General features: G+C 36.2%; 1 protein-coding gene across 5 annotated transcripts in view; it reads left to right on the top strand.

Moving 5' to 3' along the window:
• The window catches only part of arhgap24 (Rho GTPase activating protein 24), a 578,933-nt gene that overhangs the window by 503,019 nt on the left and 48,531 nt on the right, over positions 1–27,383 (top strand). For 3 of the 5 annotated variants that reach the window (XM_028802301.2, XM_051928081.1, XM_051928082.1), the window contains one exon: positions 26,328–26,535. In XM_028802301.2, coding sequence (XP_028658134.2) covers positions 26,328–26,535 — 208 coding nt within the window. Of the gene's footprint in view, positions 1–15,839; positions 15,868–15,896; positions 16,681–26,327; positions 26,536–27,383 lie in introns of those variants that run through there. The other 2 variants (XM_051928084.1, XM_051928083.1) reach the window with 2 other exon arrangements.

Below are 27,383 nucleotides of genomic sequence, written 5' to 3'. Positions count from 1 at the left end.
TTGTTTAATTAATTTTTTGCTCTTCGCTGTTTGCGGCTCTTCCTCCATTTCCCCCTACTTCGTTCTTTTATCTCGCAAATATGTTATTGCAATCCTTAACGGGAGCGTTTCAATAAACTGATTGAAAATAGTTTTGCATTTACCTTTTTAGTAAAAGGCGAGCTTTTAAGCCTGAGAAATCACCCCGTAAATGCACACGTTTAATTGCACATGTGTTAATATGTATGGTTACACAGTATTAAAAGACAGTGAACAACGTCAGTTACCTTTGTTCCCGCGTTTGATAAAAGGTGAGCTTTTAAGCCTGAGAAATCACCCCGTAAATGCACACGTTTAATTGCACATGTGTTAATATGTATGCTTACACAGTATTAAAAGACAGTCAAAAATTAACGTCATTTACCTTCGTTCCCGCGTGTGACTCGTGCTGTAAATCTCTTCCTTGTTTTTAGTTCACGTGATTACGTAGGAGGCGTGATGACGCGATACGTGACTCCGCCTCCTCCATTACAGTGTATGGACAAAAAATATGTTCCAGTTATGACCATTACGCGTAGAATTTCGAAATGAAACCTGCCTAACTTTTGTAAGTAAGCTGTAAGGAATGAGCCTGCCAAATTTCAGCCTTCCACCTACACGGGAAGTTGGAGAATTAGTGATGAGTGAGTCAGTCAGTCAGTCAGTCAATCAGTCAGTCAGTCAGTGAGTCAGTGAGGGCTTTGCCTTTTATTAATATGTATAGATTCTCCACTCAGCTAGCTCCCCTCTTATTGTCAACATTTACAGAAGCTAGAGACAACCAAATACTACCTCAAACATTTCGTCAAGCATTAATCACCGTCTTTCCTAAACAAAATAAGGACTTGTTACAATGTGCATCATACAGACCAATTTCACTCCTGAATAATGATGTTAAGATACTCTCAAAAATTCTAGCTAGAAGGATGGAGAAAGTGCTGCCCTCTGTAATATCACAGGATCAAACTGGATTTATTAAAGGCCGACACCTATCTTCCAATCTCCGACGCTTGTTTAATGTTACATATTCACCAGCAAAATCAAACACCCCAGAGATATTACTATCATTAGACGCAGAAAAATCATCTGATATGATTGAATGGAACTACCTTTTCACTGCATTGGAGAAATTTGGGTTTGGCCCGAATATTTGCGCATGGATCAAACTACTATATACCAATCCAGAAGCTTCAGTTTGTATTAATAACATTTGCTCAGACTACTTTAAACTAGAACGTGGTACCAGACAAGGATGTCCCTTGTTGCCACTGCTGTTTGCAATCGCCATTGAACCACTGGCGGTTCACTGTCGAAATTCTTATCAGATAAAGGGGATTATCAGAGAAGGACTGGAACAAAAAATTTCTCTATATACAGATGATATGGTTTTATATATATCAGACCCAGAAAACACTGTCCCTGCAGTTTTAACAGCACTAACAGAATTTCAAAAGTTATCTGGTGTGATGGATGGCCGGCAAGAGTTTCCGGCCCGCATCCCCAGGACGCCAGGAGGAGCTCTCCTGACAGCATGGATGGGCCCCAAATTCCAGCAGGGCCTCATGGACTATGTAGTTTTTATGCACAGCCCTGCTGGATACCTTGGGGACCACCGGGAGTCGCTGTAGGGAGGCTCATGGACTCATATATGCCCTATAACCCGGAAGTGCATCATAATCTCATGACAGGAAGTAATGACGTGGTCCTGGGTTGAAGATAAGGACTGTTTACCCTGACCCGGAAGGAATAAGGACTTGTGGGTAATGGAACAGAAACTCCTCCGGGTCAAGGGGTATAAAGGACTCTGGGAAAGCCCAGACATTGAGCTGAGCTGGGAGGTAGGGTGGCTAAGTGTCTGGGAGAGGAGGAGTGAGTATTGAGAGAATTGTTGTATTTATATGAGTAGTGTGGAGTGGAGGGTGCTTGGTGCACTGCATTATAAGAAAATAAAGAAGTCTTGGACTTTCACCTAGTGTTTGGAGTGGTACCTGAGGGTTCAAGAGGTGGATCAGAACCTCTACTGCTACACTGGTCTTAGAATTAATCTGAATAAAAGTATACTCTTTCCAGTGAATTCACAAGCATATAATATTAGATTGGACACCCTACCTTTTACCATAGCAGATCAGTTTAAATACCTAGGGGTAAATATCACAAGTAAACATAAAGCTCTTTATCAACAAAATTTTGCCGTCTCTATGGAAAAAATTAAGCAAGACTTGCATAGATGGTCAACCCTTCATCTCACTCTAGCCAGAAGAATTAACGTTGTTAAGATGAATATCCTTCCTAAACTTCTTTTTTTATTTCAAAACATTCCAATATATATCAATAAATCGTTTTTTAAACAGTTAGATTCAACAATAACCTCATTCATTTGGAACTCAAAACACCCATGTATCTGAAGAGAGACCCTACAAAGACCTCAGGCAGAAGGTGGCATGGCTCTACCTAATTTTCAGTTTTATTACTGGGCAGCAAACATACAAGCCATAAAAACCTGGACACAAATATATGAACACTAGCAAAATACCCGCGCTTCGCAGCGGAGAAGTAGTGTGCTAAAGAGGTTATGAAAAAAAAAGGAAACATTTTAAAAATAACGTAACATGATTGTCAATGTAATTGTGTTGTCATTGTTATGAGTGTTGCTGTGTTTTACATATATAAAATACACACACACACATATAAACATATATAAACATATACATATACACATATATATACATATCTACATATATATATATATATATATATATATATATATATGCATATACACATCCACGTATCAACATATATATATATACACATATATACACACACACACGCTTTATGGGTGATGATTGTTTTACTCTTTTTATCTTTATTTTATTTTATTGTAGAATCAACTCCTATCTGCGCACAGCAGGGCAGCCGTGGGCGGATGCGTATGGTGTATTCACTCCATTTTATCGTGCATTGCGCTGTCAGTGGTATTTTGATAAAAGAATTTGAACAACATATAAGAAGCGTATAAATTATTAAACAGTAAAACATTAACATTTAAGAAGTAAAGTTATATTAAGTACTACTGCAGTGCCTTCGGGTATACCTCATTTTTTGTTTGCCCATTACATGCTTAAATGTATACATTTTTTGGTGCACCTACCCAAGAACACGCGACATATAACCGAGCGTGGGAGAAGCATGGATTTTAAACACGCGTTGAGTTCATCTGCTGGTCTCCCTCGTGGAATAACTGGTAATGTTTGACTAAAATGTACAGCGAGTAAAACGACATTACTTCCTATTTTTTTTTTTACGATCTCTGAGATCTTGCTTTTTTCGGTTCAAGGCTTCATAAGCTCTTTTATGTTGTATGGTGTACTTATCCCAAACCATCATCTTTGAATGTTGCAAGACTTTCGCCTTGTATGTAGATCGGGGTAATTACATTCATTGCATTCCTAGTCTGAATCACAATCTGATTGTATGGGTGCTTACCTGGCACTGTAGGGTTTCCACCTGTCCTTTAAAATACGGAATCGTGCCGCGTTTGAGAATGAAATTGCGCGTCCCGTTTTGAATCAATACTGGACGGGATTTATCCCGTATTTTTTTTATCATTTTTTTTTTAAAGCAGCGTCTCATGCAAATCATCCCACACGCATTTTATGAAGATGCCTCCTTTCCTACTTTTGATTGGGTAATACTTGATGTCATCGTTAGTTTGATTGGTGTTTTTAACTGTCCAGTGAGGAGGGCGTGTCTTTTAAGTAGAGTCTGCAAAGTGTTGGCACTGAGATGTGGCGTCAGCGCCATAGTTGAAGCCCCTAACGTTGCGGTCAGCAAGTCGGCTAACATCCGCCATGTGCCGTCTTTCAGTTGCGAGAAGCAGATCATAGAATGGTTGAAACTGTTGCCCCTAACGTTGCGCCACGGCGTGTGGTTCGTTTATACCTCGTGTCTTCTCATTAAACTTTTATCTCGCGAATATGTTATTGCAATCCGCAGCGGGAGCGTTTCTATAAACTTAATTTAAACTTACGTTTTACACCGTGCGCTTTGTTTCCCTTATGAACATGCTTGTATGCTTAACTCGGTCCGTTCTCAATTGTTTAATTAATTTTTTGCTCTTCGCTGTTTGCGGCTGTTCCTCCATTTCCCCCTACTTCGTTCTTTTATCTCGCGAATATGTTATTGCAATCCTTAACGGGAGCGTTTCAATAAACTGATTGAAAATAGTTTTGCATTTACCTTTTTAGTAAAAGGCGAGCTTTTAAGCCTGAGAAATCACCCCGTAAATGCACACGTTTAATTGGACATGTGTTAATATGTATGGTTACACAGTATTAAAAGACAGTGAACAACGTCAGTTACCTTTGTTCCCGCGTTTGATAAAAGGTGAGCTTTTAAGCCTGAGAAATCGCCCCGTAAATGCACACGTTTAATTGCACATGTGTTAATATGTATGCTTACACAGTACTAAAAGACAGTCAAAAATTAACGTCATTTACCTTCGTTCCCGCTTGCGACTCGTGCTGTAAATCTCTTCCTTGTTTTTAGTTCACGTGATTACGTAGGAGGCGTGATGACGCGATACGTGACTCCGCCTCCTCCATTACAGTGTATGGACAAAAAATATGTTCCAGTTATGACCATTATGCTTTGAATTTCGAAATGAAACCTGCCTAACTTTTGTAAGTAAGCTGTAAGGAATGAGCCTGCCAAATTTCAGCCTTCCACCTACACGGGAAGTTGGAGAATTAGTGATGAGTGAGTCAGTCAGTCAGTGAGTGAGTGAGTGAGTCAGTGAGGGCTTTGCCTTTTATTAGTATAGATACACAGGCTTGGTCCGCAATAGAAGTAAAATCCTGTAGTACTTCTTTATACTCCCTGCTCTGCTCCCCAATAAATGCAAGTTATCGCAAATATACTAATAACCCAATTGTGCTTTACTCACTCAGAATATGGAACCAACTTAGAAAGCATTTTAAGATGGAAAATCTTTTATCTGTGGCACCTCTGCAAGAGAACCACCTCTTTCAACCCTCACAAACATATCCAGTTTTTAATACCTGGAAAAGTTTTGGGATTAAAATGCTCAGAGATGTTTATATAGACAACATATTTGCATCTTTTGAAGAATTACGTTCCAAATTGAACCTCCCAGCTACACATTTCTTTCACTATCTTCAAATTAGAAATTTTGTTAAACAGAAACTGCCGATTTTCCCCACCTCGTACCCTCCACAATAAATACTGCTCAATTGCGAGGAATTAAACACCATTTCCGCATTATATAATACCTTTCAAAGATCCAAGAGGACATTGGGAAGAAGATCTCTTAATCAATATATCAGAAAAGGAGTGGAAGGTAGCAAAGCAGAGAATTCACTCAAGCTCCATATGCGCAAAGCATAGAGTTATTCAACTAAAAATTATATATCGAGCTCATCTGTCTCGCTTAAAACTGTTCAAAATGTTTCCAGGGCAAGATCCAACCTGCGAACGCTGCAACCAAGCTCCTGCCTCACTGGGTCACATGTTCTGGGCCTGCACCAAACTAACATCATTTTGGACCAAAATTTTTAAGTGCCTTTCAGACATCCTTGGTATCACAATTCCTCCTAACCCATTAACGGCTGTGTTCGGTGTTCTTCCAGATGAACTTGAAGTGGAGAAGGACAAGCAAACGGTGATTGCATTCACTACACTTTTGGCACGCAGACTTATTCTGTTAAATTGGAAGAATCCTAACTCTCCTCTGATAAGTCAGTGGGAAACCAATGTTTTATATTATTTGAAATTGGAAAAAATCAAATTCTCAGTTAAAGGATCTGTACAAAATTTGTTCAAAACTTGGCAGGATCTAATCAATATTATTTTAGAATAAGAGAAATAACTATATATATTTATTTCTCCCTTTCCTTTGTTTATTGTTGCCTTATTAAAAAGCCCTAAGCAATTCTCCTTTGGCTAAGCTCTCCTTCTCAGGGGTGGGGTTTGAACTGTCTTCAGTTTTGTTTGGTTATAAATTGATCTATTTGTATGGAATGATTACAATAAAAATTAATAAATAAAATAAAAAAAGAGAATACCCTGTATTGACCTCTGGTGTGTTAACATCCTTGACCTTTGAATATCTTTCATATGGGTCTTTCTCTCTCTCTCACTCACTCTTTCTCTTACTATGTTTTTCGCTGTTTATTTTGACAATGTCAGGGCATGTAGCCAATATGAATCATTTGCATGTTCACAGTGCATATGAAGATACTATTCAATGACCAGTGTGGTGTGTCTCTCTCTGGGTCTGGTTGAGTTCTACATTTATATGGTGCTCTGGCAACACTAAGGTGTTTTAGCAACTTATACCAACAAAATAATTCTTTAAAAATTCCTCTGTTAGGTTTCTAACATTTCCTATTGTAAGATATATATTTGCATCCTTAGCTAACAAAAAACACATTAAAGAGTAATATTTAATGGGTGAGTCAAATCAATTCAAATTTCAGATGACACAAACTTCATTCTGCTTTAATTGCCTATATCTGTCCATTTTTTTACTTTTGTCTCAACTTCATGACTTCCTATATGAAATCATATTTGTCAGTTTTACCTTAATCCATTATTCAAAAATTCTTGTAAATGCAGCCTTTGTTGTGCCGTTTCCATAGCATGTTATATGAGTGATCAGACTTTGTTATTGCTTAGCCTGTCTACAAATCCAGAATTAGAATGTTTATTGGACTGCCATTACCTGTGTACAATTAATTGTAGCTGACACACTGAATTACTTTTGGCAATGTACAATTCAACTGTATGATATAATGTATGTGTTAGTTTGTCCTTCAAACACCAAACGACTGATACAAATTTAGCATTTAGGTTTGTGTATGGTATGCTGTTTTGGCAGTACTGCTATAACAGCTTCTTGATTTCTCTGTGATGTGTTTCTTTTAACGCAGTATATGTCTTATTACTAGTGAGACATGATTTGTGCTTCGAAGCATCAAAACAATAATGTAATTTTACTTTGGTATTAACAAATGAAATACCTCATTCCATTGCCGATGTAGATAAGCCAAATAAGCATTTTGTTTGAAACTTGCCCTTAGTTTTTTTAACTTGCTACAGCTGTTGTTAGCACTGCCACACTGCGCAGTTTCCTCACACATCCCACAGTCCTGTATGTGTGATACTGGATGTGTGTGAGGTTTCCCCTGCAACTCTAATGCCAAATAAAATAAGGATGAATGCTCAGATGCACCTATAAATTAAAAATCAGAGAAGGGAAACCCCTGTTCCTTTATCAGGATAGTGTAGGACATAGTATGAAAAGCAATTAATTTCACCATCTATAAATTAAACAATTAAAACACACATCTAATTGGTGATATCGTTCTCTTTCAAAGCATGCACAAATCTGTTTCTGACCTAACTCCATAATAGGTGCTTTCCTATTTTTTAAAAAGAAGCATGATTCTGCCATTTGCACACTGACATTCTCCTAAATCAAACACAAAGGAATTCCATACATGACATTTGCTGTTTTTTCTTTTCTTTTTGAGATATGTTAATGTGGTGCTGCAGCACTATGACCCATTTTCATACATAGTTTTTACTAATGCTTTTATCACATACCAGTAACAGCGCACTGCACAATAACGTGCAGTAAATACACTTGACTTGAGCATTCATAGTTTTCATACTCTTTCTCTGTACGTTTAGCATTCGTTTGCTCAGAGGTTGATGCGCCTACTGCTTCCTGAGCAGCTCTTCTTTTCTCCACCCTAGTGGCCCGCTTCTTCTCTTCTTTCATCGGCGTCTTTTCAGGTTAAAACTGAGTCAGTGTTTGTGTTGCAATTACTTATACATTTTCTTTAATTTTTCACTTAAGCTGGCACTTAAGTCTTCAATCTGCCTCAAGAATGATTTAAGATATGAGGTAGGGGAAGTAATGGAGAAGGTGGTAGGGATAAGAACGGCGCCCATAAGCATGCGCCACACGGCCGCCATGCTGGCCACTGCCAAGAGTTGATAAAATAATAGTAAATAAAAAGAGAAATAACCTTTGAGGTCAACCATCACCCCAAAAGCAGACAGTAGACGTCACGTAGTATATGTGCACCAAATTTCAAGTCAATAGTTCGAACGGTTTGTGAGATACAGGTGATTTAAAATCTTGGGCAGACAAATGGACAGCCACGGTAGTGCATCGTATAAAAAGATTATTGTGCCTTTCTTTTTTATTTTAATTTCTTATTTTGTCTTTTATTTTTCTTTTCTTCATTATGTAAAGCACTTTGAGCTTCGTTTTTGTATGAAAATGTGCTATATAAATAAACGTTGTTGTTGTTTCTAGTAATATGTCTCCTTGTGTGCTTCTATGACTTCTACACATACAAGTGATCCTCAGAAGTAGTACAACCTCAATACATTTTACAAGGGACATCTGAAGCTCCCATGTGAGCCTAATGTCGTTTTAAAGCTTGGCTTTTACTTAGTTATTCTACATGCACAAGAACATTCTGACATACACACAGCTGCTGCTCTCACAGTGGATGTTGAAAAATGTTTGAAAACTGAAACATACCTTGCTAGTAAAGCACTTAACTTAAATGAGGATAGAACAACTACAACAGTGCTAATGTTTGGACTGTTTATGGAAACACTGTTTAAGCAACAGATTATATCATGCAAGTACAATGAAGTTTTAAAGCCAAAAATCAAAAAACCTTGACAAAAATGTGTCAAGACTTTAGTGTATCTTATATTCCCCATTCTGAAAATCACCATTACATAATACTGTGCCTTTCTTAGTTGAAGCTTAAAGTCCGCATCAATAAGTTATAGGAATTATTGATTACATGTTTCATTTTAACATGCAAAGGTTTGGGAAATTATAGCAAAAAAAAGCAATTAATTTCACCATCTATAAATTAAACAATTAAAACACACATCTAATTGGTGAAAAAAATATGAGCTCAAGAAAAGAAAGGTAAAGTCACTTGTATGGATGTATTGTGTTTATGTGAGATGTTTTAGTGATCGTTAAAATGTTTTGAACTTCAGTAATATTCTAAATGTTTACACATCTTAAACTTGGAGAAAAATATAAACTTGCTATTGATGTGTCTCCATTAACTGTACATTATAATTTGATGTTAGTTACACTGTAGATGTTTTACACTGCAGTGCTGCTGGTGTTTGTTTTTTCTGTTCTTTTAATGTGTATGTGGTTTTCACAAGAAAAATTGGATTTCCATCTCATTTTTCTGAAAAAGCATAAAATGGTAAGCCTGTGTCACTAAAAAAACTATATGTACTTGTACTCTATGTATTTGTATATAACTTGCAGTAGACTGGCTGGTTCTTTTCGGTGTTCTTTTAAGAAAATGGAAAATTAGTAATTTCTATAATTTCAAGCAGTATCTTCAGCCTATTATTGTTAACCTCTAAATAATCATTTTCTTAAAGGTTTAATTACTATATCCTCTTATTCAAGAGTAGATCTGGTTTTAGGTTCAATTATCAAAACTCTTTATCACAGATAAAAAAATGCCTCATCTTATAAGTATGCCACTCTGAAATCTGCAAAAAGTTTACGTATAGAGTTAAAGTACTAGGGTGTTGTACCGTGTTAGCCATTATGAATCTAGTGAGAAGTCAAGCAAAATGACACATTTTATTGGCTAACTAAAAAGATTACAATATGCAAGCTTTTGAGGCAACTCAGGCCCCTTCTTCAATTTATAGCTCGGTATGGTTATTAATAAGAATAAGTACTTTACTAATTTTATTATTTAAGAAAAAACTATATTTTGTATTTGTCAGCAGTAGACAAAGTCATCATACCATTTCAAAGTAGCTTTCCTTGTTTCATATTGTGCCACGTAATAAGAGTTTAACTTCATAGATTTTATGCATGACTGCAAAATAATTTCAGGCTTCAGGCTTAGGCTCAGATTCAGCTTTGAATAATGTGTGCTGCTGATATTGAGGAAAATGCTTTTTATACAATTTAAAAGAAATGTGCTTGTCATGGCTAACACCAGCACAAAACTTTTTCATCTTCAAAAATATACTTTTAGGTCTTAAATATAACTCTTCAGGTTCAGATATCTTAAAAGCAGATATTGTAATAAAGAATGTAATGTAAAACAGAGCTCCAGGTCAAATATCAGATAGTTAAAGTAAATCATTGTGTGACATACTGTCAAATGTTTAAGGCAGCATGGCCTACTGGCCAGGTAGTGAAACTTACAGCCACAAAGGCACAGATCCAGCCCACATGACTGTCTCACAGCATTTTTTAAGGTGTACTGTAAACTGCCTGCATCTAATTATTTGTGCAGATTCTAAAAACATAACTTCACAATTTGCATTTTGACATTTGATCTTGGCTTTGAATTTTGAATTATAATAGGTAATTTTTTAACTTTAACAGATTTTTGTTTTCTGCATTGATGTTGTAGTGATTCAAGGTGAAACAGTCAAAATTCGAAAATGGGATCAAGAAAGAAATGTGGTCAGAAATAAGGTAGAGGTCAATACCAAAAGGACAACCAACTGATTCAAATAAATAAATAAGGGGACCAACCCCAAAATCACAGAGTAAAGCCAGAAAATGCATTGCTTGAAAAACCAGTAAGTCAGTCAGAGAAAATAAATATGTGAAGTCAAATAGAAGATCTTAATATCGGATACTCTGGGAACCCAGCAACGACTAATGCTAACTCATTAAAAAGCCAGCGCTAACTCAAACATCATACTCAAAAATTAGATCTCCCTCATCATAAAATGGATTTGAATAGATGTCTACTAACAAGAAAGAGTAAAATAAACAAATTACTTTTACTCACTCAATCATACACAAACATAGTGTTCTTTTTCTGTCATCTTTTCAGAAAAAGCAACTCAGCATATATTACAGAGAAAATGGTATTTCATTCTGTTTCATTGTGGCTTGGCTGTATTGCATATTTTGTGTTTTTGTTCCCCCACTTCCTCAATATTTTTCTTATGTGTGCAAAAAACATGCAGCAAAATAGGTGATTTGTATTGTAAACTTAGTAATGATGTGCAGGTGTACAATGGCAAAGGCTTTGCTTAAAAAATGTAGTGTGTGGAACTAGCCCGGACACAGACAGGTAGACATCGTTTTATCACCCAACACACGTTTATTTACAATTACTATATACAAGTGCACACACAACCCCCTTCACCCCACAGTCCAGGCCTTCTTTCACAGTTCCTCTTCCTTCTCCTGACCGCCTCCACTCTTCTCCTCCAAGACTCTGTCTAACTACGCTCCTGACTCCAGCCATTGAATGGAGGGAGGCGGCCCCTTTTATACACACCCGGACGTGTTCCAGGTGCCTCCTGATGAGCTTCCGCTGCCCCTTCCTGGTGTGGCGGAAGTACCGGCTGCGCACCTGGAAGCACTCCGGGTGTCCCTGGTCTTCTTCCCTCCAGCACTTCCAGGTGTGGCGGAAGTGCTGAGGGCCAGGGCTCCACAGGCACTGGGGCACCCCCTGGCGGTGACCACGGGCCCCTATAGGGTTGAGCTTCTAAGCTCCGTTCCCATGGTCCCCAAAACCACCAGGGCAGTCGCCCCCTCGAGGTCTGGAGGAGGCGCAAGCCCTCCTCCGGTCCTTCTGGGCATCCCGGCTGGGTACCACCCCCAGCCACTCGCCACAAGTGTCATAAGTTAATTTCAGATTTAGTATCTCATGCATACATACATCAATATTCCTGTATGCCCTCAAGTCCAACGGAGTACTGCAGCTTGACTGTGAATGCCAAACGAATCTTGATCTGTAGTTTATGTATTAAAATATAACATCATAAATTATAATAGGTAATAAAAAGCAAAACAGGTAAGCTTCCATTTAAATATACTTTTGCAAAACTGATGCTATAATTCATTTTTCTTGTTTTTTTTTTTAATAAAGGCTTTTTCGGGTGGAAAGAAAGAAACATTGTTCCTTAAAGGTTTTGCAATGATGTACACCCCCTTTGATCCCGTCAATTTTTCATTAAAGGGTCCAGATGAAAATAAACAATGTTTTTTGTAAATGAGATATGGCCGAACCCACAGTGAGACAAAAATGTGTACTCGTGGAGAAAAATACGTAATCTTATGAAGCAATAAAATTGTTACCCAAAATAGGAAAAATCTCACTTCCCATTCAAATACTTTTCATTTAAACTTTATGCATGCACACTAATCAAGAGGCCTTCTGTCAGCCACAACACATTCCTGCTGCCTGATGGGAAGTAGTCTCCAAGCAGGTGAGACAAAAATATTAAGAGAGAAAAAAATTATGTATGCTACACACCATACTTCTGACTTAATGGAGTGGATTTAACTGGTCATGAAACAACTTTGCAATTCTTTTGCAAAGCAAAAGCATATCCATTTTTGTTTGAATTGCCAGCTTGTGATTAGTAATAGGCTAAAAGTAGCCCTGGCCTTCCCTAAGGTTACATGGGCTATGATTGTTATTGCTATTATTATTTAGCAAACATTGATTTACTCTATAAAAATTAAATGAAGGCACTTTACATCATTCTCATGAAAATAAAGGGCAACTGAAAGCACTTTTCAGCTTTTTTCTCTTCATTTTGTTCTAGGCATTAACCTTGCAGTAAAATTTATCTAGTTTGTCTGGTAGTCAGGGATCATCACCAGATACAATATGTTTCTCTTTTTAGTCAGCAATTAACTGACATCCCTTCCTAACACCTGTGTTTCCATTGGTATTTATTTTATTTTCAGGCCCTCTTTACTTTGGCTGCAGGTCATATTTAATGGCTTTAAATTTCACCTCATCTCCTTCTTTAAAAGTTCAGGTTTTTTCCAACAATTATTTTATTTCTCTGGTGAACCAGAGCTTGTGTTTATTACTTACAGTTATGTGTAAAGACTGCAGACACTCTCAAAAAAATCAATATAAAAAGCCAAAGTATCAGTCAGTTCATTAACAACAACATTTATTTATATTGCACATTTTCATACAATTAATGTAGCTCAAAGTGCTTTACATGATGAAGAAAAGAAAAATAAAAGACAAAGTAAGAATTAAAATAAGACAACACTAATTAACATAGAGTAAGAGTAAGGTCTGATGGCCAGGGGTGACAGAAAAAACAAAAAAAAACTCCAGACAGCTGGAAAGAAAAAAATAAAATCTGTAGGGGTTCCAGACCATGAGACCGCCCGGCCCCCTCTGGGCATTCTACCTAACATAAATGAAACAGTCCTCTTTGTATTTAGGGTTCCCACTGGAAGGACTAATTAATGTCGCAGTGTGCATCTTGTAACCATATTCCAGTAATGCAGTGTCAAGATTCCATCTGTCCATTGCTTCACTTGTGTTATAAATGATATGCAGGGTTTTATTTTCTACTTATCTTTAGAGGTACATCTTCATATGACTGACTGTGCAGAATTTGGAAAGACTCATGCCTGGTAAGCCTTAGAACTCATGCAATAATAACCAAGGGCAATGGACGGAAATTTTCTTGGCACATAATAGGTCTGAATTTTATGATGAGTTTTTTACTCCAGAGAACAATGTTTTAAAAATATCTAGGTATATAACCCCCATCTGTGGTTTACATAAAAGCATACAGTTTCTATTTTCAGCGTAAGTGAATGAACAGCTCAAGATGCCAGCTGATCTACCTAGTTTCCTTCTCTGGTGCTCCTACTTAGTGCACAAGTCATTTTATTTAGATTGACAAAATGCTTCATGAAAAAGTACCTATCTTAGGCATTAGCACACTCTGGCTTGGGCGCATGTTATATCTGAAAACACATATAAAATTTTCAACAAATAATAGTTAAATGAAATGGTAGAGTAAACACTGAGTCATCATGAACAGGCCCAACTTGAAATTATGTAAAAAGAAAAAGAAAAAGCCAATAGCTGCAAAACTTCAGTGTTTGCAATTTTTACAAAGCAACCTTCTATCTGTACATGGTAATTCCATAACCTGACAGTAAGCAAAGCAACAAGAACATTAACAGGATTCTGCTAGCACCCTGCACAGAATATAATCTGATGAGAATGTATCTAAACGGTGTAGTGCACTTATGAGGCTGTATCTAGAATACTTTGTGAAGGTTTGGTGTTAGAATTAGAAAATATACAATTCCAGAAGAAATTCAGAGAACAGTTTCTGGACTTGTTGCAGGACTCCAGAGTACAAATTATGAAAAAATATTGAAGAATTTATGGCTTTTCAGTTGAGGGAAACTAAAATTAAATGGCACCATGATAAAACAATTTTAAAAATTATGACAAATGTAAGTATAGTTACTTCTAAATATATTCTTTAGCATGGACACAGCTGCACAGAGATTAAAACTTTTTAGATTTATTAGGTAAATTGGAACTGGCAAGCTGTATTGAGCTGAATAATTTACTCTCATCAGGAATTGTCTTATGTACCTAAAACAAATGAAGGTATATGCAAATAAATCATTCTGACCTGTCCTTGTTTACACATGTCTTAAACAACTATTATCATACACTGATAATTTCTGTATTATCTATATCTATCATTTATTTATTATATTACATATCTATTGACTATATTTATGTATCTAGATTACAAATACCATACATTGCATCAATGTTCATATTGCTAACTACACGTCAATATTGCTGCTACTTCTTTGTCTTGTCTTTGCACAATGTCTTGTCTTGTTTGTGTTTTAAATTTAAATTTTAATTCTATTTTTAATTTATTATTTGCACGTCATGTTGTTACACTGGGGACCCTGAGCTTCACATTTCGTCTATCTGCATACTTGCATATGGTTGAGAGGACAATAAAGTTCACTTTGACTTTGACTTACAGTTGGTCCATAGCACCTTTTTGAAAGGTTTACCAAGTGTGGGGCCAGGTTGGGGGTTAAAGTTATTCAGGAATGATAACTTCTGAGGTTTGAAGCAGGCTTATTTCACGTGTTTATTTTTCATGTTGTATGTCACAATACTTTTCTGAGTCCCCTTAAAAATTTTCCCCATAAGCACACTTCTGGCAGGTTAAACATTAAAGTTATTCATTAACTGATTTTCTGATCCTGTCTTTTCATAACATAAGGTTGTTGGGTCCAGAGCAGATTCCAGCAACATCAGGCTGAACACATCACCCAGCCCTGGAATGAACACCAGCCAGTGCAGAGAACACATCACCTTCTTTAAAAAAAGAGCCAGTTTAGTATCACGGATATCTGAAATGTGGTGGAAACTCGAGTACCTACAAAAAACCCTCAGAGACTCCTAGAGAATGTACAAACTATACATAGACATTGACCGAGCTAATATTTAAACCCAAGACTCAGGGGCAGTGAGTCTGTGATGTTACTTAATGCCTGAAAATAAAACATTAAAAGTGTAACACATGGAAATGAATGCTAAAACTCCAGTTTACAAAATCTTGCATGTACCATCCATTTACTGAACCTACCTGAATTTTCGGAAATTAAAAATAATAATAGTTTGTGGGATTTGTATATTCTTCTGCACTTGATTCAAGGTTGTAGGAATAAAGATCATGTTTTGAACATGACTTTTGTTCACAATGCTAATGAATTACTTCAATTTAACACATGAGCACGGTTCCTGATTTTTTTTAGCTTTCCTTCCCCCAACTATACACGTGGTTAAGACTATGAAAAAAATCTAGCTCAATGCAAACACCTCTGTCAGCTTAGTGTGCTTGACATGCCTGTACCACCCACCACCCAACCCCCATTCTGTTTGTAATCATTTACTTAGTGTTCATTTAATTACTGCCTGTGACTTAGGTTCACCGTGCTTCACTTAGCACCTGCTAGAGTTTGATAGTGTGGTGAGTATTCACCCTGGAACAGCAAATTTAAGCATTTCTGTAACACAACCAACATAGTTAGAAAAAAATTGTGCTTTGTGATTAGATTATAAATATAAAATGGTAAGTGGACAGACAAGCTGGAAATCTACCTAGATAAGAAAAGATATGTTCTCAGTACTAAAAATGTTCAGCAGGATTTGGCACCTTGATATGCTATTGGGGCTTTTAATTGCATGCTGCAAAGCTGCCACATGTGACAGCTACTAAAAGTCAAGTGAAAGTCAGTGTGGAATTTCAGTGCTCCTCCCTATTTGTCCCCTTCAACCTGTTCAGTTCCAGTTTACAGTTGAACCCATCGTGATCTTCATAGATTCTTTGAAGACAGCACTATGCACCACTTGGCATCTTTAATGGAATACATCAGTGCACATAAAGATATGGCACTGCAGATCAAAAATGCTGCATTTTAAATTTAAAATGACTCTAAAGAAGTGAAAAAGTAAAGGACTTGTTAAAGGCATTTTGTGAGAATTTTTCCCATCTTTGGATCTGACTTGACATGGAAAGCTTGTGGGATTTTGCATTCTATTAAATCTTAACTGTTATTTGACTGCATTTTAAGGCAATAACCAGTCTTGAAATGGACTTGTGTTTGTTGGGTGGAAATTTTTTTTTTTTACTTTTTAATTCTGTGATCCCCTTTTTTAAGTATGAGGTGATCAGTGTGCTTCCCAATGCATGACAACCCGAATCTCAGACTGTGCACATCAGGTGCATTAATGTACAAAACCACCTACCAGAAAATTAAAAGATGTTTTAGCTTCAGAAGAGGTAAGTTTACTGTATTTTTTACAATTAGAAAACATATAAGTTCTGAAGAATTTGTTTTGAAAAGTTGAATATAGCTTGGAGAGGTTTAAATTCTTATTTAAAGAGAAGATTTATGTGATTATTTTCTGTTTCCTGCTTTTCAAAACAAACATGTAAGGTACTATTTTTGCTCACAATTACCTGTCTTATTTTGATAATGAAGGAATACTTCACTTGAATTAATTATTTAAGTAGCTGGATCAATCCATTTAGTTTGTGTTGTTACTGAACAATTCTAAATTGAGAAATGTAGATTTTAGTATCTGACATGCAGTTACTGTCTTCTGGAATGCTATCTCTGTGTTTTAAGTTGTTTTTGTTTTAAACATTATAAACTGCTTCAAAGGAAGAATGAGTGAAAATATGCTTTCATCTTTTTTTTTTTAATTTCATCAAGATGATAACTTTTAAAAACAAAAAAGAACAAATGAGCGTGTAGAATTGCTTGCAATAGAAAATAAAAGCTGCTTATATTTGTATAGTGAGTTTATTTATGAAATATGAGATGATATTGTTCTGATAAAGAAAAACTAGACAATTGCAAACCACTTTGAATGTCAGCTTAAAATTAAAAAAGTAAAAAATAATATGTTTCTGATAGGTACACAATTATAATAAATATGTAAACAGTTATGTTTAATAAACAATTAATTTATTGCAGTGATTTCTTTATCATAAATAGTTAATCTAAAATAAAAAACAAGTTAATTAAATATTTCTTAAATCTTTTTCTAAAATAATGTTAGAAAAGCAACCCAACACCTGTAAAAGAAAATGCTTATTAATTTTGACCCACTCAGTTGAAACACTTTATCAATATCAGGATTGTGTAAACGGTAGGGACCAAAACATAATGAAGCGTCCATCCACATACACAAACACTTAGTAGACCAATTTAGATTTATCAATCTAAACTAACTGCATATCTTAAGACAGTGAGCAGAGTGGGGTTCCTGAAACATGTCCACAGGTATAGAACAAAGAACATGCAGAGTTCACTTTTAACGGTGCCTAGCCTGAAATAAAATTGGGGTCCAAGTGATATAAGACAGGATCTGGATGAAATCTATTTTAATTACACATTGTCATTTTAATCTCTTTTAAAAAAATATTTGTTGTAATGAAAAACATTTTTATTGTTTTGTTTAGATTTGATTGTTAATTATTACACATGAATGGTATTATCAGCCTTCCACTGTTGTGATGTTCACTGCTAGGACACAGAGTCGTTTACAGGTGTATACATTGGCATGTGATGTCATGGCAGCCTTTTTACTTAAAAAGCAAGCTTTATACGGTATTAAATGCTTGTCTTCTCTCTTTCTGTTGTACAGGAAATGCTTCATTAGGAATTATTTCCACAGCAATATACTGTAATATTTAAGATAATTCTCATTGCTTTGATCTTGGAAATATTTTTGGTTATAATATTCCTAAAGCCATAAAAGGAATAATTTCCTGTTTGAGATCTCCATGTACCAACTGTTGCTTCCATCTTACTGTGAATCTGTCAAATGCTTTTAAATAATAGCCTTTGCCACATGCTAAGACCGCTCGATAAAATTCATTTAATTTAATATAAAACCTAAACAAAATATCTATTGCTTTGCCATCTAACAAAGTAACAAAGAATCTTTATGTGTATAACTTTGAAGGTGGTTGCTTCAATAATTTTCATCCAATGGAATGCACAAAAACATGCCCTATAATCATTTCAGCAGAATCCTACTGGCTTCTAATGCACAGAGCAACAGAGAACAGTCTGCACAAGCACACATGCATGACTGAGCAATCTTAGGATTGCTGCTACAGCAAGTGTGTATTCTGTTCTGCAAGCAAATTTTTGAATTGGAGCATGTTTTGTAAAGAGGAATACAAAGGGTTTCCTAGTCTTTCCTGAGAGTCAACATAAAATTCTCCTTGATTGTTGATATGTTCAGTCTATCTCTTTGAAGCACACATGCAACATGAAGGAATGTATTTTCTACAAAAGGACAAGCTAAGCACTAACTGCCATTGCAACCCAAAAGTTAAATACAATTACAATTCCATAACACAAAGAGTGTACGACAAGTGATAAGTCTGAATGGCATAGCTTAAAATAGATTATACGTGTAAAATGTCATAATGTCATAAACTACAGAGTAACTTACAATGGCTGCAACAGGTGCAGTATTACACACTAACCAGTCTTCTTTTAGTGTCTTTTTCATCCATATAGCCAATGTAAATAGCAACTTTTTGTGTATTACCTTTATAGACCAGAAAATTACTAACCATGCAGGTGGTTTAACCAAAAAACAATATCAGTAGGAAGATTATTAAAAGGATGGCTACTCCTGCAGTGAATGAACACCTATATACTAATGTCATGCATCACTGCATACAATTACAGCATAACCAGAGAAATAACATACTTATATAGAGTCTTTTGAAATTCAAATCCAGCTTTCCAAAGTAAACATATTTTGATAATGATCAAGGCAGATCACAAGTGCCACCACAAACACCAAGAAGAGAATGAAAATGAAAAAGACTTAGTAATGACAAATCAAAAACAATTACTACACTTAATTAAGAATCAATATAAAAGAGTAATATGACACTACCTCAGCATCTGCTGTAGCAAGACAATGCTAAGCTAAAATAATGAGCCTTCAGTATTACTGAAAATGCTGAGACTGCTGCTGCTTCTCTTTATTAGCAGGAAGATTTCTCCACACTTAGGTGCTTTAAACCCTTTTATTATAGTTCTAATTATCTTCTGAATATTAAGGATGCCTTTATTATGAGATTGCAATATACACTCAGACATACAGTATGGAGACTAATATGTTCTGTACGGTAAATTGGAGATAAACAATTCAAAGCTTTATATATGAGGAGAATTTTAAAACTTGTTGTAAATTTAATTAGAACCCACTGAAATTAACTAAGAACTATAATTACAGTATATGGGTAAAATTGTTTATTTAGGTTCCTTGCTGCAGCGTTTTTAATTAAAGTATAATTTTTGCATTGGCTGTTAAAAATAAGTATAGTGATTTAAGTACTATAGTTATGCTTATGTATTGTACATTGTGCAGTCTGAGATAGAATCACTGTCATATAAGAAAAATGACATCATAGCTTAGCTGGTAAATCTGTCATTTGCTAATGGAGATTTCCTTCGGTGCAGTGCTAGAGACTGAAGGTTGTAATTCCAACAACCTGAGAGTAGGTGAGTCGCCCAAGTTTTCTGTATTGTCCTACTATATATGGAGTTGGTACCCACTAAAAGAATGTTATTCTTTTTCTTGGAGTTAAATAAGTTATCATTTTGAAACTGTTTATATCAGTAAACAGTTAATTTGATGTAACTGAAGAAGTGGTCATTATTAATATGCAAATAAATTTTAATAATTTGCTTCTGATTTCCATCTGTTATGGCAACATACAGAAAAAATAGGTTTCATAATTGAATCCAAAAAGAACACTGTGTTTTTAGGTTTCCAAACATATTGAAAGCAATTTGGCAGGCACAAATTAAACCAACTGAGAACAGTGGCTGAGAGGCAAGATAAAAAGAATATTATGATTCAAAGTTTCAAAAGGTGGACTTTAGGCCAAAATCATAGTAATAGTAGTACTACTTACGTCAGAGGAGTTTAGAATATAATTTATGAATTAAAGATTTTTCCTTAATGAGACTAATGCACAAGCCAGTTTGACATTTTTATATAAAGTTTTTTTTTGATAAGTTTCTGGTTATATGATTATAATTTAACCTTGAAAAGAAAAGAGAGATTGGAAATTGTTCTATAATTCTTAACATTTAGATCTGATAACAGAATTCTAAACATGGCTAGAAGAAAAAGAAACAGTGCCATTTGCTAAAAACTGACTTTATTATTTATGTTTAATATTTACTAAGCAACTGTAGCAAGTGTGTTTTAACAGACAATTGGAACTCTGTGTACAAGATGTAAAATCTACTTCACTGTTATCTACTGATATTTACTAAGGTGGTACTGTATGTGCAATGTGATTTAGTGCTACTATATCTGGAAGCTGACTGCTTCATCCACTTTATTATGAAAGAATTAAAGCCATTTATACTAATATTACATGGGATTATTACAAATATTTTGGATTTCATAGTGCCCAATTTAGGTATTGTTCTCAATAAAACTCAATAGTTATTGGCATTTTTAGTTCTAGCCTCTCTCTAAACTACAAAATTGTGCAAAGCTAGCAGACTGATTTACATATACAGTTGACCCTCGTGAAGTCGCGGTTCAGAGTTAGCAACCTCAGTCGTTCATGGATTTTTCCTTAGAACCTAACTAATAATTGTTATCTGAAACCACAAATATCCTTCGCAATTCTTTTATGGGTTTTTTTTCTGGCAAAACTGTACTGTAGAGAGAACACAAAGCAACCACAGAGGAAAACACAGCTTGGGATGGTGAAAGTACCCAATCCGAGACCGTTATTCATTTCTTCTTGCTGCTGCCCTGTGACGCATCTTCGGCAGATGCAGCCCAGCATTCCCGCATCATAACAGTTTACAGCGTGTAGCTATCTCGAGTGTTTCGCTGAGTGTTCTCGTGTTTTTCGCTTTGTTCTTCCTAAAGCCCTAAGATGCCGCCCAAACGCCCTGCACCTTCTAAGGCTTCTGGCAATGAACCTAAGTGCCAGAAGAAGTTTAACACACTCCAGGAGCAGGTACAGGCTTTTCTCCGGAAATTAAAAAGTTATGCCACAGTAGCCACTCGAGGAGCTATAAATCCTCTGCTTTGCTGTGCAGTCATTATCTTCATTACTTACCTTCATAGTACTGCATAGCTAATTCCTCATCATTATCATCTTCAGTCAATATCATTCATTATTGGTGAGTACCCGTACATTTTAATGTATTTTTATTAAATTAAATTAAATTATTATGTATTTACCTTACTTATACCAAAGAAAACGACAGCGCATACCAAAGAAAACGCATTTGTATGAATTATAGTACATACAGTACATCCGGAAAGTATTCACAGCGCATCACTTTTTCCACATTTTGTTATGTTACAGCCTTATTCCAAAATGGATTAAATTCATTTTTTCCTCGGAATTCTACACACAACACCCCATAATGACAATGTGAAAAATGTTTACTTGAGGTTTTTGCAAATTTATTAAAAATAAAAAAATTGAGAAAGCACATGTACATAAGTATTCACAGCCTTTGCCATGAAGTTCAAAATTGAGCTCAGGTGTATCCTGTTTCCCCTGATCATCCTTGAGATGTTTCTGCAGCTTAATTGGAGTCCACCTGTGGTAAATTCAGTTGATTGGACATGATTTGGAAAGACACACACCTGTCTATATAAGGTTCCACAGTTGACAGTTCATGTCAGAGCACAAACCAAGCATGAAGTCAAAGGAATTGTCTGTAGACCTCCGAGACAGGATTGTCTCGAGGCACAAATCTGGGGAAGGTTACAGAAAAATTTCTGCTGCTTTGAGCACAGTGGCCTCCATCATCCATAAGTGGAAGAAGTTCGAAACCACCAGGACTCTTCCTAGAGCTGGCCGGCTATCTAAACTGAGCGATGGGGGGAGAAGGGCCTTAGTCAGGGAGGTGACCAAGAACCCGATGGTCACTCTGTCAGAGCTCCAGAGGTCCTCTGTGGAGAGAAGAGAACCTTCCAGAAGGACAATCATCTCTGCAGCAATCCACCAATCAGGCCTGTATGGTAGAGTGGCCAGACAGAAGCCACTCCTTAGTAAAAGGCACATTGCAGCCCACCTGGAGTTTGCCAAAAGGCACCTGAAGGACTCTCAGACCATGAGAAAGAAAATTCTCTGGTCTGATGAGACAAAGATTGAACTCTTTGGTGTGAATGCCAGGCGTCACGTTTGGAGGAAACCAGGCACCGCTCATTACCAGGCCAATACCATCCCTACAGTGAAGCATGGCGGTGGCAGCATCATGCTGTGGGGATGTTTTTCAGTGGCAGGGACTGGGAGACTAGTCAGGATAAAGGAAAGATGACTGCAGCAATGTACAGAGACATCCTGGATGAAAACCTGCACCAGAGCGCTCTTGACCTCAGACTGGGGCGACGGTTCATCTTTCAGCAGGACAACGACCCTAAGCACACAGCCAAGATATCAAAGGAGTGGCTTCAGGACAACTCTGTGAATGTCCTTGAGTGGCCCAGCCAGAGCCCAGACTTGAATCCGATTGAACATCTCTGGAGAGATCTTAAAATGGCTGTGCACCGACGCTTCCCATCCAACCTGATGGAGCTTGAGAGGTGCTGCAAAGAGGAATGGGCGAAACTGGCCAAGGATAGGTGTGCCAAGCTTGTGGCATCATATTCAAAAACACTTGAGGCTGTAATTGCTGCCAAAGGTGCATCGACAAAGTATTGAGCAAAGGCTGTGAATATTTATGTACATGTGATTTCTCAGTTTTTTTATTTTTAATAAATTTGCAAAAATCTCAAGTAAACTTTTTTCACGTCATTATGGGGTGTTGTGTGTAGAATTCTGAGGAAAAAAATGAATTTAATCTGTTTTGGAATAAGGCTGTAACATAACAAAATGTGGAAAAAGTAATGCGCTGTGAATACTTTCTGGATGCACTGTATAGGGGTAAAATCAGTATTTTACATTCTAGCACTTCGGGAAACATAGTAGTACAGTACTATACAGTATACAGGTTTACCTTTGCATTCTTTTTTTTTTAGGGTAATGTATTAAGCTGAGTTTGAAATCAAATTAAAGTGTTTTGGGGGCATATTTAGGGTTTAAACTATAAAAATAGGCATTTATAGGCATTTTTTTACCACATCCAAAATTTGCAGTTTTTCACAATTCGCGGGTGCTCCAGGAACGTAACCCCCATGAATTTCGGGGGTCGTGTGTACACTGACATGCCAAAGGTAGTTTCTTTAAGTCCCTTTAAATCAAATGCCTAGACTGTAAATACATCACAATCTGACATTGTCTCTTGCACTTGTAGTTACTGTCATAGGTTCCAGAAAGACACAGCTGGACACTCCTAGACACTGGCTTGAAAATAGATTGAATATATATTGTGTATATTTTTACACTTGTGCTTGTAACATACACCAAGACATTCCCACCTATTGAGGTGATTTACAAGGGTAATCATAACAGGTTTTTAGCCAACATAAAAACAAAAACGTGCTTCTAATTTGGGAAAACAAAATGGTGGATTATTAAAGAGATGAGACTAAAATAACCAGTAAGCAAGTATTACAGTATATACTCTCTCATTTTGAAATGTGGCTATAAATCATAACATATATAGTATATGAACTCAATTTTGTATATATTATAAAAATAGAAAACTTGGAAAGTCAAACACTTGGGGTAAAGGATGGAAACCCTGATTAAAAGGAGACAGAAATCTGCAAGATAAATGTCAGAAAACAACAGAATCCCTGGACTGTCATGTCCAGCACAAAGATAGGGCTTTTTGCCTGAAAAAGAGCTTCTTCTCACAAGTGTCTATCTGCTTCAGTAGCTGGTTCATTACTGAATACTGGCATCCGGTTACTGTGTTCTTTAAATAGCAAGACAGCCAGAGTGTGCTAGATTTCTGGGCTTTGTCCTCTATTTTATAGGCAAACAGAGAAAGGTAGTTACTGACTGTCATACTGTTGTCCTTCCCTGTGACCCTTACCTGGTTAAACTTTCTTGGTTAGAGCATGTAAAACATTCCCAAGCTGTGCATGTCTATCAATATATTGTTTGAGTTTTGGGCTTTGAGTTGCATGAAAAAAACTCAAGAACAGTTTTCTTTTAAGCACACTTTATTCTTGGAGTTTTTTGGAACAAGCGCTGAATTTTTTCATTAGGAAGTAAAAGGGAAAAGCACAAATGACGAAATTCAACAGAACTCAAATCATTTTCTATCTTTCTGAAATAATAAACTTTGAAGGTGTCTTATTCAGAGCTACTTTCCTGGAAAAAGTCAGGGCCACTACCTTTGAGGAGAATCTAAAAAAGCAGAAACACTACAGCTGAGGAAACCCTAATTTCATTAGCAAGACCAACACTTTTAAAGACTTTTATTAACAATAAGATAGTTGCGTGTTAAGGCAGTTGACACGCAGGTCTTCCTGCAACCTTCTGAGAACTTTTTGTAAGAGTCTGTGTTTTCTTTGAACCAAAACCCTGCACAGAAATGAAAGGTGCAGTATTTCTCAGACCATGCATCACAATATATAATGTACAGTATGTAACATTTCTAACTTGGAATTTTAAGGGGTTGATAAAGTACTAATATAATATCCCCTGGCATATCTAGCGTGGAGTACTGTAGAATACATACTGAAAAAGAGTTTTTACATGATTGGAAAATACTAGTTTTACTAGTATAGAGAATATATAATTGAGGAGGAAACAGAAAATAGCATCATTTACAAAAAATAGGGGAAAGTTATTTCAGTGCTGAAGAGGCTCATCTGCCAGGTTATTATATTTATAACCTTCTTTGTATTTTTTTAGTGTGAAGATAATTTTTGTCTATGATACTGAGTCCTTGAGATAGATAGTCCTTAGATAGACAGATATACTGCACATAAATATATGTAAGATAGATAGATCCCGTAGCAAACACCAGTACATGAATGCATTTTGCTCTAGTCAATACACTTGCTTAAATTAATTATTCTGTATAGTAAGTGTAACAAGAATGACCAAGAGACATTGGGAAGGTTTGGGGCAGCCACCCATATAATATTTCCCAGCTGCAATATCGATTAAATAGAACAGACATATTCACACGACTGAGTCCAAAACAGAACTGACTATTGTCTTAAGATGGCAGCTTTTAAATACTCGCAGAGGATGTGAACCGGAAGTGACGTCGTTGGTTGCTCCAGAACCGGGCGGGATTTTCCAAGAATGGTCTGCAAGGAATTGAGAGAGAGAATCAGTGCACTTTGCCACCCCCTGGTTTAGCATGGAATTACTATTCAGGCCCTTTAGTTGTCCCCTAATCACATATGTTTGACATAAGGTTTTTTTCATTTTTTGTGTACTTTGTGCATTTTGAATTTAGCAATTAATTTATATTTGTATATATGCATCTTGTTTGCGTTGCCCATTTTTTATCCATGTTAAGTGTGTTTGTACAGTAAAATGTTTACAAAAAACACTTTGTGTTTTTTTCTTTGAATATTTTCTCTTGTTCTTTTTTCATTACTGTCCTCTGCACATCATCTGGTTTAGCACTCCTGTTTTATAATTCTAGGTAAATATATTTAAATATCAGCCTTGTCACTCTCTATGTGAAGTTTGTGTGCTGGCTGATTCTTTCTCTGGGAATTTAGGTTTCTTCCCACATTCCAAAAAGTGTCCAACTGTGTGTTTTTATGAGTGTGCCTTAGGATGGATTGGTATGCAATATATAGTTCATTTCTGCCTTTGACCAAATACTGATACTCTTTTTAAGCAGGTCTGAGAATGTTGTTTTATGTTATGTTAAGGTGAAATATTTATGCTGAGAAATTATAACAGTAACATAATTTTATTATTTGTTTTTGAATTCATAGGCAAGGTAAAATGTAAATTTAACAGGTACATTTTATTTTCTACAGGTATCTTTGGGCAGAAGCTTGAGGAAACTGTTCGGTATGAAAGGAGATTTGGGAACAGGATGGCACCAATGCTTGTTGAACAGTGTGTAGACTTCATTCGCCAAAAGGGACTGAAAGAAGAAGGGCTTTTCAGGCTCCCAGGCCAAGCCAACCTTGTGAAGGAATTGCAGGATGCTTTTGACTGTGGGGAAAAACCATCATTTGACAGGTTACTTTTTAATCTTTCTATCTTTATCTATTTCCAACCACTTCACAATTTACTACAAAATCTTTTTAAATGCCCCATACAAGTACAGATGTAAGCGTCTCACATAAGACAGAGAATTAGAGGTTGGTTGCCCAACCATGTAGATGAATTCCTAATCCTCTTTCTAACTAAATAAAGCTCCAAATTATGATATCTTTCAAACAGTGGCAGCTACTCTACCACAAATATGAAAAGAATATATGTGTATGTGCTTAATATGTAAGTTAGAGACTGAAATACATTACACAAATCACTAATGTCTTTTGGCATTTTGGCACGAACGTCTTTTGCATCTAGTTAGGAAAATGGTATTTATAATTGCTAAGATAACATGGTATTTGTAGAGGAGAATAAATGTTGCTGAATGTATATGGCGGAATCTCTAGCTGTCAAAATTAACTAAATTAAAACTCAAAATAGCTTATTTTTGGAGAAATCAAAAAATGTCCTTTCTTCTTATCAAAGGTTCTCTGAATCCCAAATGAAAACTGTGTACAGATATGCTTGTTAGTGGTGCAAAAGTATAAAGATAGATTAGTGATCTAAAATATGTTGGTAAGGAAACTGCAAACTTTACAAAAAGAATTAACCTTAGAGTAAAAATGCACAGAAATGAATAAATATGGAAAATATGAATAAACATCTCTTAGGTTTAAAGTCTTGCTTTTTTGTTTTGCGCCCTCCCCTTCCATAACCTGTCATCTATGGGGGAGGAGTGAAACCTTTAGATTTGTCAAAAATTTTGATTTCTGGTTTTCAACTGATCTCAACATTTTAGGGTCCCCCAATACCGAAAACATTGCTATCTT

The sequence above is a fragment of the Erpetoichthys calabaricus genome, chromosome 5, assembly GCF_900747795.2.
Source record: "Erpetoichthys calabaricus chromosome 5, fErpCal1.3, whole genome shotgun sequence".
NCBI lineage: Eukaryota > Metazoa > Chordata > Cladistia > Polypteriformes > Polypteridae > Erpetoichthys > Erpetoichthys calabaricus.
This window is presented reverse-complemented; position numbering and strand designations above follow the sequence as displayed.